Genomic DNA, 13,269 nt, shown 5'->3' on the forward strand with positions numbered 1-13,269 from the left:
CCATCTCTCCTCGACCGGCGCGGGAGTAGGCTGGTGGTGTTAGTTTTTTTTTTNTTTTTTTTTTTTTTTTTGGTTTTGTCATTGGTGTAGTTCTGAAGAGTTTGTTTGGATATGGAGGGGCCATCTCTCGGGGTTGTTTGTGATGTTTTGATGAGAGAGGTCTGGTGTTGGAGGAATGGCAACCCTAACCCTTCCATACTAAGTACATCCGTTGCCAAGCCGTAGCATGTCTTGGCGCAACTGTTCCAAGCTCCAAGCCGCGTCCATGTTTGACTTCTCTTTTGGAAACTTAAACTCGACATCCATCAACAAGACTTCACCCGCAACACATCACAACACCACCATGTCGGGCCGACGTGACTTCCTCAGCCAACCCGCGCCAGAAAACTACGTGGCCGGTCTGGGCCGTGGTGCCACCGGCTTCACGACCCGCTCCGATCTTGGGCCGGCGCACGACGGACCCAGCGAAGACCAGATCAAGGCGGCCGTCGCAAAACGCTCCGCCCAGCTCGGCCTGAGCGAGCCCAAGGACGACGACGACGATGACCGTTACCAGGACCCGGACAACGAGTTTGGTCTGTTTGCCGGCGGCATCTACGAGAAGGACGACGAGGAAGCCGATCGGATATGGAAAGAGGTGGACGACAAGATGGCCAAGCGGCGCCAGAAGCAGAGGTAAGCTCGGTCCTTTTTTTCTAGGATCACCCCAATCTTCCCATGCCAGGCATGTAGTTTATCAGTTCCCATAGCCGAGCAGAGTACCGACTCGTGATCGCATAGGGAAGCACGCGAGAAAGCCGAGCGCGAAGAGTATGAGCGCCTCAACCCCAAGATCCAGCAGCAGTTCGCTGGCCTCAAGAGAGCCCTCGAGACCGTCACCGACGAGGAATGGGCGAACCTTCCCGATCCCAAAGACCTAACGGGCCGCACCAAGCGCGCTCGCCAGGCACGCATGCAGCGGTTCTACGCCGTCCCGGACAGCGTCCTCGCCGCCGCCCGAGACCAGGGCCAGTTCGGCACCACCGTGGTCGACGACGGCACGGCCACCGAGGCCAACAAGGACGGCACCGTCACCGACTTTGCAAAGATCGGCGCCGCCCGCGACAAGGTGCTGCGCGCGCGCCTCGAGCAACAATCGCAGACCAGCGGCATCGCCACCGCCGGCAGCGCCACAAGCATCGATCCCAAGGGGTACCTGACCTCGCTGGCCAACGCCCAAGGCGCCGAGCAGAGCATCGGCGACATTGAGCAGTTCCGCAAAATGCTCAAGTCGGCTGTCGATTCAAACCCGAAACAGGCGGCCAGCTGGATCGCCGCCGCCCGCCTCGAGATCGCCGCTGGCAAGCCCGGCGCTGCCCGCACCCTCATCGCCAAGGGCTGCCAGCACTGCCCCAAGAGCGAGGACATCTGGCTGGAGAACATCCACCTCAACGACAACCGCAACGCCAAGATCATCGCGGCCCAGGCCATCCAGGCCAACCCGCACTCGGTCAAGCTGTGGGTCGAGGCCATGAAGCTCGAGAACGACGCCCGGTCGCGCAAGAAGGTGATCCGCCGAGCCCTCGACCACAACCCAGAGTCGGAGGCGCTGTGGAAGGAGGCGGTCAACCTGGAAGAAGACCCTGCCGACGCGCGGATGCTGCTGGCCAAGGCGACGGAGCTGATCCCGGAGTCCCTGGACCTGTGGCTGGCCCTCGCGCGCCTCGAGACACCCGACAACGCGCGCAAGGTGCTGAACAAGGCCGTCAAGAAGCTGCCCAGCTCGCACGAGCTGTGGATCGCCGCTGCCCGGCTGGAGGAGCAGCTGGGCGAGGGCACCAAGCGTCCCGTGATGAAGAACGCGGTCAAATTCCTGGCCAAGCAAAACGCCATGCCGAAGCGCGAGGTGTGGATTGCCGAGGCCGAGAAGTGCGAGGAGGAGGGCGCCGTTGTCACGTGCACCAACATCATCAACGAGACCCTGGGCTGGGGCCTCGACGAGGACGACGACCGCAAGGAGATATGGATGGAGGACGCCAAGTCCAGCATCGGCCGCGACAAGTTCGCCACGGCGCGCGCCATCTACGCCTACGCCCTCCGCGTCTTCCCCAACAGCCGAAGTTTGTATCTTGCCGCCGTCGACCTGGAGCGCAACCACGGCACCAAGGAAGACTTGGAGCGCGCGCTCGAAAAGGCCGTCGAGGCCTGCCCGCACGTCGAGGTGTTCTGGCTCATGCTCGCTAAGGAGAAGGCCGGCGAGATCAACGAGGCCCGGCGCGTGCTCGCGCGCGCGTTCAAGCAGAACCCGGACAACGAAGACATCTGGCTGGCGGCGGTCAAGCTCGAGGCGGACAACGGCTTCATCGACCAGGCGCGCGACCTGCTCAAGACCGCCCGACAAAACGCGCCGACGGACCGCGTCTGGATGCGCAGCGTCGCGTTCGAGCGGCAGCTGGGCAACAACGAGGCGGCGCTCGACCTGGTGCGTGACGCGCTCCAGCTGTTCCCCGGCGCACCCAAGCTGTGGATGATGAAGGGCCAAATCTACGAAGACCTTGGCCAGATCGCCGAGGCGCGCGAGGCGTACAGCACGGGCGTGCGTGCCGTCCCCTCGTCGGTCCCGCTGTGGCTGCTCTACTCGCGCCTCGAGGAGCGCGCGGGCAACGTGGTCAAGGCGCGCAGCGTGCTCGACCGCGCGCGCCAGGCCGTGCCCAAGAACCCGGAGCTGTGGACCGAGCTGATCCGCGTCGAGCGCCGCGCGGGCAACATCAACCAGGCCAAAGCCCTCATGGCAACGGCGCTCCAGCAGATGCCACGCAGCGGCCTGCTCTGGGCCGAGCGCATCCTGCACCTCGAGCCGCGCACGCAGCGCAAGCCGTTGATTACCGAGGCGATCAAAAAGGTCGAGGACGACCCCATCCTGCAGGTCACGGCCGCGCGCATCCTGTGGGCCGAGCGCAAGCTGGACCGCGCGCAAAACTGGTTCGAGCGCGCGCTGCTGCTGGACCGCGACCTGGGGGATACCTGGGCGTGGTACTACAAGTTTTTGCTGCAGCATGGGACGGAGGAGAAGAGGGCGGATCTGGTGGCCAAGTGTGTGCTGAATGATCCGCGCCATGGAGAGCATTGGCAGGCGGTGGCCAAGAATCCGAAGAATGCGGGCAAGAAGACGGAGGAGATATTGAAACTTGTTGCGGCGAGTTTGAGTTAATGGGGAGGGGAGAGAATAGCGTGGATAGGGATAGGGGTAAGGGATTTGTACAGCTAAAGGATAGCATTACACCTTGGTGATTGATACATTTAAAATGTTTGGTACGGCGAGAGGGTAAAGTATAATTCATGTTCATCTAGGTACAATGTCCGAATCCAAAGCCCGTCATGCAGTTTGAGCAAGCAATCTCGTTTTCTTCCCTTCCTTTTCGTATCCAACAACCTCAGGTAGGGAGGTAGCCATCCATTCCATTCCCCCTCCCCCTCCTCTTTGACCATTATTTCCCGTTATCGATCTATCAAGCGCAACGCCATTTGATTACCATTCATTCTATGTACCTGATGCACTGGTGTACCTGTTGTCCCCCCTTTTTTTCTTCTCATTGCAACAACAACGTCTCCCCATCCAACACGCCAAACAACCCTTCAATCTCCTTGGCCACCGCCTTCAACTCCTCCGCCACCTGGCCCGTAACCAGCGCGTAGGCATACAGCAAAGCATAATCCGACTCTTCGACTCTTACATGATGTCCACCCAACCGGCCTCCTCCCCCTGCTCCCCCAGCTGGTGATTTTGCTCTCCCACCACCACCATTATCACCACCACCACTCTGCCCCTCCTCCCCCTCTGCCGCCACCCCATTATTCTCCCTCTCCGCAGCCGCCGCAGCATTCAACACCTCCCCCAACAACCCCATCCCCGCTGGCGGCGTCCACATCAAATCCGGCCGATGCTCCTTTCTAAACAAAAAGATCTTCCCCAGCAGCCGATCCCTGTTCCTCTCCACGCTCGGCAGCGCGTCCGTAAGCGGATACTCGAGCATCAGACTCGACGCGAGCACCTGAAAGACGTGACAAATCCGATCACACAACACCGCCCTCTCCTCGGCGGTGTACTTCAACAACTCCTTCTCCCCCTCCGTCAAATGCCCGCCCTTCCTCTGCGTCACCAAGCTCATGGCATAAAACGCGTCCAGCAACCGTTTCGTACACCCCATCAGCCGTGCCGACTGTTCCGCGGGGAACGGCCCGCGCAGCTCAAACTCGCCCGCGGCGGCCGCGCGCATCGCGTCCAAGCGGGCCGCGTACTTTTGCAGCGCCTGCTGTTCGCCCGAGCGCAGGTACGAGCGCGAGCAGTCGCTGCGGAGGAGGATGGCGAGCGGACCGCGGCGCCAGATGAGGCCCATTTGGAGATAAAGCATGCTGAGCCCTTCCTTGAATTTTTTCCTCGCCGAGATGGGCCAGATCAGCCTGCAGACGATCAACCCCCAGAGGATGCCTGCTGTGACGGCCACAAGGCGGTGGAGCAGGATTTCCTTGATGATGGGGTCGACGCCGCCCTCGTCGTCGTCGTCATCGTCCACCTTTTGCGACAGGCTGTAGGCGTAGAGCGTCGACACGTTGTACGCAAGCAGCGAGATGCGGCCCATGGGGGCCCTGCCCTTCTCGATGATGACGTAGAAGGCGCCGAAGGCGATGAGCGCGCCCATCGGGACCAGAGCGTACGCGCTGTGCTGCGAGACTTCCCAGCTGATGCCGGCGACGGCGATGCCGATACACGTGCCCATGAAGCGGGCCCAGCCCGAGGCGTTGGCGGCGCCGAGCGTCGTGTTGCAGACGATCATGAAGGACAGCAATCCCCATTCGCCACGCCAGTGCCGGTACTGATCGCGGGTTTGTGGGAGGAAGGACAGCGAGGCCCAGAGCATGGCGCCGACGCCGACCTTGATGCCGTGGCGGACTGGGCAACGTTAGCATGGATAACATATGAGTGCTGGGTAGACTTCTTACTGTCGTCTCGATCAAACCTCCTAATCACCCGCAGAGCCTTTTGAGACATCCGGGCCACAAACGTCCTCTTCTGGGTCTCTGAGGCCGCCTCCCAGTTGTACATGTCCCTTCTGTGGACCAGAGGGTCCGCAATGCCTTTGGGCACCGCCGTCTTCTTGATCGGTTTGACTAAGGGTTCCCGTTCGTCCATGTTGTAGGGAAGAGCAACAGCTTTCCAGGGAGGGCCGTTTCGCCACCATTTGAGCCTGTGTCAGAACCTGTCAGCCATGTTGTCCTGTCCAAACCAGACTTCATATCCTCGAGAGTCATCCCAGAACCAACTACTCACCAATGCCAACTCCTCTTTGCATGCTCCTCTTCAAACTTGAGATCATCCAGCACGTCCAGATACTTTTGCATCTCCTCGCCGAACGTCTGCAGGCTGAAACTAAAATGCCCGCACGCCGCCGCCACCTCCTCAAAATCGGCTTGTATGCTCACCGACCGCGTCCTGTCCAGCTCCAGCGTCCTGTACAACTCCTGCAGCGCATTTGCCCGGGCTTCGTTGAACAGCGACAAAGCCTCCGCCAAGCTGTGCCGGAAGTTGGGGTTGATGATGATTTCGTGCTTGGGCGGGGCGCCGAAGGGCGGCTCGCGGAGGACTTCGGAGAGGGTGTACGCCAGGGACTTCATGGACGGGCCGAGGAGCTCGATGAAGAGCTCAAAGATCTCAGACGAGTGGCGGAACGGCGGCAGGCTCGCGGCGCGTCCGCCCGTGACGTCGGAATAGCGGCGGAGGAGGGGGTTCCTGCCGTCATGGTGGGCGTCCTCGGAGGATTCGTCGATGGAGGCGAGCGCGGGGGGAAAGCGCTGCGTCCAGCTCCGCGCCGTGCCCGAAAAGGCCCGTCGCATGACGGGCGAATAGGGCGGGGAAGCAAGCGAATCGGCAGGCGTGGGGGACGCGACGCGCGACGGGGCCATGGGTTCCTTGAGGAGGGCGAACTGCGAATTGGCGGCGCTGCGCAGGCCGCCAATGGACTGCGCCAGGGCCTCCATGGATCGCACGACGGCCCTGTCGAGCAGGTAAATCTTCTCATAGCCAAGGAAGTAGCGCTCGAACTTGGACTCGCGGAGGTGTTTGGTCATCTGCGGGTAGACGGACGAGTAGGTGGATGAAGCGGCGGCGAACTCGGGCGAGAGCAGGTCGTCCTCGGAGCCGCTGAGAAAGCCGTGCGTGATCAGGGAGAGCATGTCCCCGAGAGACGTGGACGCCTTGTTTACGGACTGGCGCAGAGCCGACACGGCCGAGGTCCTCCAAGCCAACAAGTTGACGACGGTGGTGATGGTGATGCCCATGACGAGCATCTTGAGGATCTGGATGATCTTGCGATCTTCGAAGACGCTGGTCAGGACGGCGGTCTCCTTAGTGACGACGCCGATAATGGCCAGGGACGCGAGGGTGCTGGCGGTGTCGACCAGGGGATTGCCCATGCGCAGCTTGACCCAGCCCATGAAGCCGAACCCGGCGCCGATGAAGATGACCAGGACCAGAACGTGTGCCAGCGTCACCATGTCGAGGACGGCGCCAAACAGAACCGAGGTGGACATGGACAGGACGGAAACAAGTTCGGCGTATGCGACAGCCACGACGGCGATCAAGACGGCCTCGATCATGGACCCCACGGACCGGGCTGGGTGGAAATAGACGGTCAAGGTGGCCACGACATGTTTCCCATCAGGCCGGCCCAGGAAGTTGGACAGGGGCGGCCAGAAGGTGGCGAGGCTCCCAAGTGTGTAAGCGATGGTGCATTTGATGACACCGTGGCCATTGGGGGAGTTGAGCCATCGGAGGGCGCGGGCGGCGGTGTCGCGGAGAGGGTTGGTTGCTGGGAGGACATGGGTTAGTGGCAAGCCTTCACCCAGGTCGGGACGGAGGTGGTGGTCACGGGGGACGACGTGCTGGTTCCATCGGGGTTGGTTTGCGAAACCCACGAGGACGGGCGCAGGGTGAAGGTGCGGTGGGTGCGCTCGCCGGTGGAGGGGATGATGAAGGAGCCATTGCGGAGTTTCTGAACGCGTATAGGGGTCTGTCAGTTGCGGACTTGGAGGGTGGACTCCACGAAGGTTTGATATACTCACAGTCCGCTTGGATGGCCTCTGGGGAGGCCAGTGGCTGGAGGAGGGCAACGGAGAGGACTGGGAGCTCATCTCCGCGCTGATGTTGGTGTCATGATCTGAAGAAGGTATGAGATGAAGCGCGGTGTTGGGAGAAGGCGAGATGTTTTGAGGCTGACCGCTCCCAAGATCGAGGACGGATATCTCTCGCCCTTGTTCTGGATCCGGGCCCGTCGTGTCCGATTGTGCTGGGAGTTGGGTCCCGTCCGTGAAAGAACCGGAGCCAATGTCCGTTTAAAAGGCTTGGAGGTATGGTCTGGACCTTGGACGGGCGCAAGATCGCAGTTCATTGATATTCGCGACTGGACGTGTTAGCAGCTGCAATGACACCATCAAAGACCCACTGATAGGGCGTTGCAGAGGCGCCAAACTACCCTGGACTGGAAGCCAAGCCCAAGCTCGGCCGCCTCAGGAAGCCGATCCGGAGCACCCGCCCGAGGACAATGGGAATCTGGAGTCCCGTCTAGTGGGGGGTGGGGTTGATACGACATCGCGGGGCTTGTCTCAGATGCATCTGAGACCTGGCCTTTAAATTATTCTTGAGAGCAAAAAATAACTGTAAGTTCAACTGCTCGTTGGGCTGTTCAGGGGTTACTGTACTGGACATATTTCCAACTTACAAGCATTCACCGGGGAAACCCCTCCCCGCCTCTCCTCTTATTTCTTTCTTTCTTTCTTTCTTCATACTCTCGTCTGCTGGTGGTGATGCGAATATTCCGAGCCATGATGGTGTCGGGTCAGCCAGCATGGAAGTTTGCGCCCCTGGGTCAGCCCTTCGTGCCTCGCTCGGGCACCCGGAAGCTCGAGGGCATAGTCTTTGACGTCGACGGGACATTATGGTAAGTAAATTGTGGCACAAAACCGGCTCGAGAAGCCAACTATGACAAATACACCTTACCTATGGCATTGAAGACCTTCGTCACAGCCTATCTACCTGAGCTGGCCATATACACTCCATCTCACACTACCTACCCCCGTATCCCACCACATATCCTCTATCCCCCATCCATCCCCAAGTGTTTACATGCATAGAAACAACCTATTAACCTCCTCGGGCAGCCAACCGCAAAACTACATGTTCGCCGAAATGCGCGCGGCCCTCAACATCCCCAAATCCGTCGACATCCTTTCGCACATCTACTCCCTGCCCACCCCGGAAGCCCAATCCCACGCCATGTCGCAAATCCGCGCCATCGAGGCCCGCGCCGTCGCCCACCAGCAACCGCAACCAGGCCTGCGCGAGCTCATGGCCTACCTCGACTCGCGCGGCGTGCGCAAGGGCATCTGCACGCGCAACTTTGACATGCCCGTGCGGAGCCTGCTGGACAAGTTTTTGTCGGACACGCAGTTCGAGCCAATTGTGACGAGGGATTTCAGGCCGCCGAAGCCGGATCCGGCGGGGATTTTGTTTATCGCCAGGCAGTGGGGGTTGGTGAGGCGGCGGCAGCGGGAGGAGAAGGAGGAAGAGAATGGAATGAGTGGGGAGGGAGAGTCCACGACGAGGACGACGACAACGACAAGTGTCGATGGGGAGCTGAGCAGCTGCATCAACAGCAGCACAAGTCAAGGGAATACTCACGCGGACGGCATAGACGGGTTCCAGCCCTCTCCAACAACCAAGCACACACCACCCACCACCACTACTGAGTCAAAGGAACAAGAAGAAGACCAACCCGACGCGAGCGGCCTAATCATGGTAGGCGACAGCATCGACGACATGACGGCGGGGCGGCGGGCGGGCGCGCGGACCGTGCTGCTGGTCAACGACGTCAACCGGCACCTGGTGGGCCACGAGCATACTGACTATATGATTTCGCGGCTGGACGAGCTGATAGACGTGCTCGAGAACGGCTTGCTTTGATACAATACCAGTCATAAAAAAATCAAGAATACCATGGAGGGTCGGATACCTACTCATCTGGATGGACGGATGGGCGGGTGAGTGACATCGGGCGAAAAGGGGAGTAGTGGGAGCGGTTGAATATGGTCACAATGATATCCGGGGATAGATAGATACGGCTCGTTTTAGGGGAACACATTGGCGGTAGCTAGAGATAAATAGAACAGGTAGAATATACCCCCTATCACAACCACCACCCCCTCCGTCATCCTCATCCCCAACGATCGACGTAACATCAAGGGACACACTGTCAAAAGCTCAGCTGACCTGCAGCTTTGCTTCACCCCCACTTCGTTACTCCTTGCTCCCAATACTGCTACTTCATACTAGGGACAAGAGCGAAAAAAAGAAACCAATCGCCTGGTGTTCATTCCCTGACTGATGTCACATACACTATCAACCGTTTTTGACAATAATAATACTCCTCATAAAACCCTCCACCATACATTTCCTTCTCCCATAGCCACAACAAACAACCAAATCTGAGGTGAGATGAGAGAGAGACCAGAGAGAGAGCAGAGATGTGACGCCTTGCAAATGCCGAGATAAAAAAAACCATGTGATATTGCTGCTGATTCTGGGACAGACACGACTAGGTAGTATCGAGGCGGCGGAGGGGAATCCAGGCCGAAAAGGAACCAATCGACATGCCAACGACGAGGAGCATGGTAAGAGGGTATCTCTGACGCCACAAGCGGAACATGCTCCCGGCCACGTGAAAGCATCGCGTCGACAGGTCCTCCTCAGCGCACCCTGATGAGCGTTTCCGCAGTCACGAATCCGGCAGACTTTGGCGGGGAGACGACAACAGGTCAACCGCGCCTCCACATCCTGGTGCTTCGAGAGAACAAGCTCGTACATGGATATATTATTCCCAGTCCCGGATGTACAGGCGATCCACCTGGGCGGCCAAGTTTGCGTCGGCCTGATGCCGCGAGTCGACGCGGTACGCTACAGTAGCACCTCGTCAGCATTTATTTGCAAAACGGCCAACGTTTACGACCAGGAAGACTCACATGCGGTGGGGGTATGCTGCGTGCCGTATGTTGGCGATTCGGCGGGAGGAGAAAACTGGGTCGCGCGAGCGTCCCTGTCGGGCATCACGCTGATGGCCCATTCTCTCAAGTCGACCGGAGTCCGCTTCGCTGCTTGCACGAAGAGGTCATGGTCCTGAAACCAGGGTGGTTAGCCGAGTTACCCGAGGGCACCATCACAGACAGACATCGGGGTAACTCACATAAAGCTCCTGGGGCGTCGGCCGACGTTCGGGCTCCTTGTACAGACACTTCTGGATCATGTCCTCGAGAATCTGCGGGAAGGCGTCGCTCTTGGGCAGCCGCGGGGCGGGCTCGTGTACAATCTGCTGGAGAAGGTCGAGGATGCCGGCGGGAGCGCTGCTCTCGGCATCCGACAGGTGCTCGCTCGCAGCGAAGGGGAACTTGCCGATGGCCAGCTCCATGATGGTCAGGCCGAAACTCCACACGTCCGACTTGACCGTGTACCGTTCGCCCTGGATACGCTCGGGGGCCATGTAGGTGGAGGTGCCGACGAAGGTATCGGCGACCGAGTTGATGAGCTCGCCCGAGACGCCAAAGTCGCACAGTTTGATCTGGCCTCGTGAATTCACAAGAATATTGGAGGGCTTGATGTCGCGGTGCATAATGTGGTGTTTCGAGTAGAGGTAGGTGAGACCGCCGAGGGTGGCCTCGGCAATCTTGCCGAGCACGTCGACGCGGACGGGACCATAGACCCGCGAGATGCGATCCAGAGATCTAAACGACGAGGAAAGCTGGTCAGCGGGAGCGGTGGGCGGTGGGCGGTGGGCGGTGGGCGGTGGCAGCGGCAGCCAAGGACGGAAGACAAGAACCTACCCAACATCCATGTGTTCCATGCACATGACGACGTCGTTGTTTTCGTTGAGGAAGGCGCCGTAAAAGGTGACAATGAACTCGGAATGGCAGCCGTGCATGATCTGAAGCTCGCGCACGATGCGCCTCCGCATCTCCTTCTTGGCCTCGACATGGATGATCTGGTGCCCGTGTTAGACGCAGGAGAATACTCAATGGAACGGGGGGATGCTACCGACCTTTCGGGCCATGACTGTGTTTGTCGGGATGTGCCTGACTTTGCTGACGGTACCACCGTTGCCGGCACCCAGATCTTTGATGACCTCGAGATCCTCAGGCTTCAAGTCGAGGTTGAACTCGATGCCGATCTCGAGCTGGGTCGAGGTGTCGTCTCTCCCGTTCCCATAGCTGAAGCGGGCGTTCTCGGCGGTCGGGGGAGGTTTTGGAGCGGGCGCCTTGAGAGCCAGGCCTTTGACGTTCTTGCGCTTCATGGTGCGCGGCGCAAAGGCCGAAGAGTCAGCCATGGTGGGCGACAGTTGGGTGGGGTTGTTGTGGTGTTGTGTTATCGAGACAGGCGGTCGGAGAACTACGAAAGTAGTTGGAGGGGAAGCGTCCGCGATGCCGTCAGTGTCGCTCGCCTTGTTTGCGGCCCAGCTGTGTTTTTTTCAGGAGGGAACAGCGGTTCGGGAGGAACGGTGGGTAGGAGATGAGTTGTAGTTGAGATGGTGGTGGTGGTCTTCTTTCTTTGGGCGATTTGGCGCGTTGCAGGCAAGCGGCCAGGGGGGGGGGGACTGGACCCTTGGGACCCGTTGACGAGGGGTCGTTTGAAGAGGACGCCAAGAACACGGAGTCCTGTCACTGCCGAGATGCAAGCTCCTGAGTTCCTGACGGACGTCTGGGGCCAGCCGGCTTGTTTCTCGCCGGTGTTTGAAAGAAGCGCCTTGCCAGTGGTATCGGGTTGCACGGGGGTTGTTTCCGAACAGACAGGCCTTTGATTCAGGTCAAGGTGTGCAGGACGTTACTCTGGAGGTTGCAGAGCGGTGCAGGATGGGCCGAGGAGCGAGCGACCTGCAGAGGCGACGATCAAGTGGGGGACAGGAGGATTATTAGTAACGTTAGGTGGACTTGACAGTTAGGTTGGAGGCTGGCTGTTGGCAGAGGCGGCCCAAGAAAGAAGTGTAGCAGGTGCAGGTGGCAACCTATACGTTGGGGCTATTCCACGGGCTATTTATTGTAAAGGACAAGAGGGTCAGGGTGAGGGTCAGGTATCTATCTGAACGGATCAACCTGGAAGGAGGAAAAGCAGCCCGAGACGGGGACGGGAGCTTTGGTTATTCTCTGGATCCAGACACATGAACCATGGGAACCTTGGGACCCAAAGTCGAGTTGCATTCCGCCCAATGATGCGTCCATCTCGTGCTGTGGGGTCGACGAGGGCGGGAATGTTTCTCGAGCGGCGGCAAGAAAATGTTGCCCGTTGGTCCGTTCATCTTGTATCTGCCCGTTCCTGCCCAGTCCCGACATGCGGCTCCAGGCCAGCCAAGAGAAGGCAGAAAGGAGAAGAGGCAGACAAGAAAGAAAAAAAAAAAAAAAAAAAAAAATGGATGGCATCTTGTCCAGACTCGGCCTCTCCTCTTCCATCTCCATACGTACAGTGTACATCTGGATGGGCTCTATACTCCATCTTGAGTTTGGGAAGACACGGATGCAGGGAACTCGGAGGTATCATATGCTCAAATGAGACTCAGTGACCTGCTTGAGTTGCCCAGGTCCCAAAGACCATCGTCCATGGATCCATCCAGCCACAGCCTGACAGCTCAAGAGACCTCGTTCGAGCATCGACTTTTTTGGGGTGTTTCCAAGCCGATGATGTCTTCCATTGTGGTGTTTGAGCACATCGTACCTGAGTGTTACTTATACAGTAGCTCATGTTGATATCACACTTCAGGTTGGTTCAGCTCCCAACCTGGAAGCCACAAAGAGGAAATGATCAACTGCGCCATGTGCTCCGCTGTCATGTGCCGTTCAGCTGCCCACCCAGAGGTGACGTAACATTACTGTAATTGTGTAACAGGGATCCGTATCTTACACAGGCCAAGCACGGACCACTTTCCCGATCCACGAGCTTGGGGCCCGGAAGGCGAGGCGGCCATCTGGACTGGACCCGAACTCTGGACGCGTTCCTGTTGCACGCCGCTCGGCGAAGGCCCCAAAATTTCCACTCTTTGACGTCGACCACCTCCCCATCCTCTTCCTCCTTCCACACTTCGCCATTTTCCATCGTGGCATCAATTCTTCCGTCGCCTTGCTGTCCATCATCATCCACTCGGCCAGCGCTGCCTTGATCCGCACCAATCCCCGTTAAACCTACTCTCGTCAAACATCGCC

General features: G+C 58.9%; 5 protein-coding genes across 5 annotated transcripts; 3 read left to right on the forward strand and 2 right to left on the reverse strand.

The window, feature by feature from the left end:
- Positions 1-343: 343 nt before the first annotated feature.
- Positions 344-3,190, forward strand: VTJ04DRAFT_9874 (uncharacterized protein; the record flags this gene model as incomplete). The annotated part of the gene is made up of 2 exons (XM_069368468.1): positions 344-675; positions 781-3,190. The coding sequence occupies 2 exons, from the start codon at positions 344-346 to the stop codon at positions 3,188-3,190; spliced, it is 2,742 nt and encodes a 913-aa protein (XP_069214609.1).
- Positions 3,191-3,569: 379 nt separating this feature from the next.
- On the reverse strand, positions 3,570-7,167 carry VTJ04DRAFT_9875 (uncharacterized protein; the record flags this gene model as incomplete). The annotated part of the gene is made up of 5 exons (XM_069368469.1): positions 3,570-4,930; positions 4,981-5,225; positions 5,309-6,845; positions 6,920-7,028; positions 7,099-7,167. The coding sequence occupies 5 exons, from the start codon at positions 7,165-7,167 to the stop codon at positions 3,570-3,572; spliced, it is 3,321 nt and encodes a 1,106-aa protein (XP_069214610.1).
- A 690-nt stretch (positions 7,168-7,857) lies between these two features.
- VTJ04DRAFT_9876 (uncharacterized protein) lies at positions 7,858-8,995 on the forward strand (the record flags this gene model as incomplete). The annotated part of the gene is made up of 2 exons (XM_069368470.1): positions 7,858-7,973; positions 8,194-8,995. The coding sequence occupies 2 exons, from the start codon at positions 7,858-7,860 to the stop codon at positions 8,993-8,995; spliced, it is 918 nt and encodes a 305-aa protein (XP_069214611.1).
- Positions 8,996-9,902: 907 nt separating this feature from the next.
- VTJ04DRAFT_9877 (uncharacterized protein) lies at positions 9,903-11,405 on the reverse strand (the record flags this gene model as incomplete). Its single annotated transcript, XM_069368471.1, has 5 exons — positions 9,903-9,985; positions 10,051-10,204; positions 10,272-10,806; positions 10,906-11,063; positions 11,121-11,405. The coding sequence occupies 5 exons, from the start codon at positions 11,403-11,405 to the stop codon at positions 9,903-9,905; spliced, it is 1,215 nt and encodes a 404-aa protein (XP_069214612.1).
- Positions 11,406-12,867: 1,462 nt separating this feature from the next.
- On the forward strand, positions 12,868-13,246 carry VTJ04DRAFT_9878 (uncharacterized protein; the record flags this gene model as incomplete). Its single annotated transcript, XM_069368472.1, has 2 exons — positions 12,868-12,904; positions 12,975-13,246. 2 exons carry the CDS (start codon positions 12,868-12,870, stop codon positions 13,244-13,246), a joined length of 309 nt encoding a protein of 102 aa, XP_069214613.1.
- Positions 13,247-13,269: the final 23 nt, after the last annotated feature.

Source organism: Mycothermus thermophilus (assembly GCF_041956435.1).
Source record: "Mycothermus thermophilus strain CBS 625.91 unplaced genomic scaffold VTJ04scaffold_7, whole genome shotgun sequence".
In the NCBI taxonomy this organism is placed as follows: domain Eukaryota; kingdom Fungi; phylum Ascomycota; class Sordariomycetes; order Sordariales; family Chaetomiaceae; genus Mycothermus; species Mycothermus thermophilus.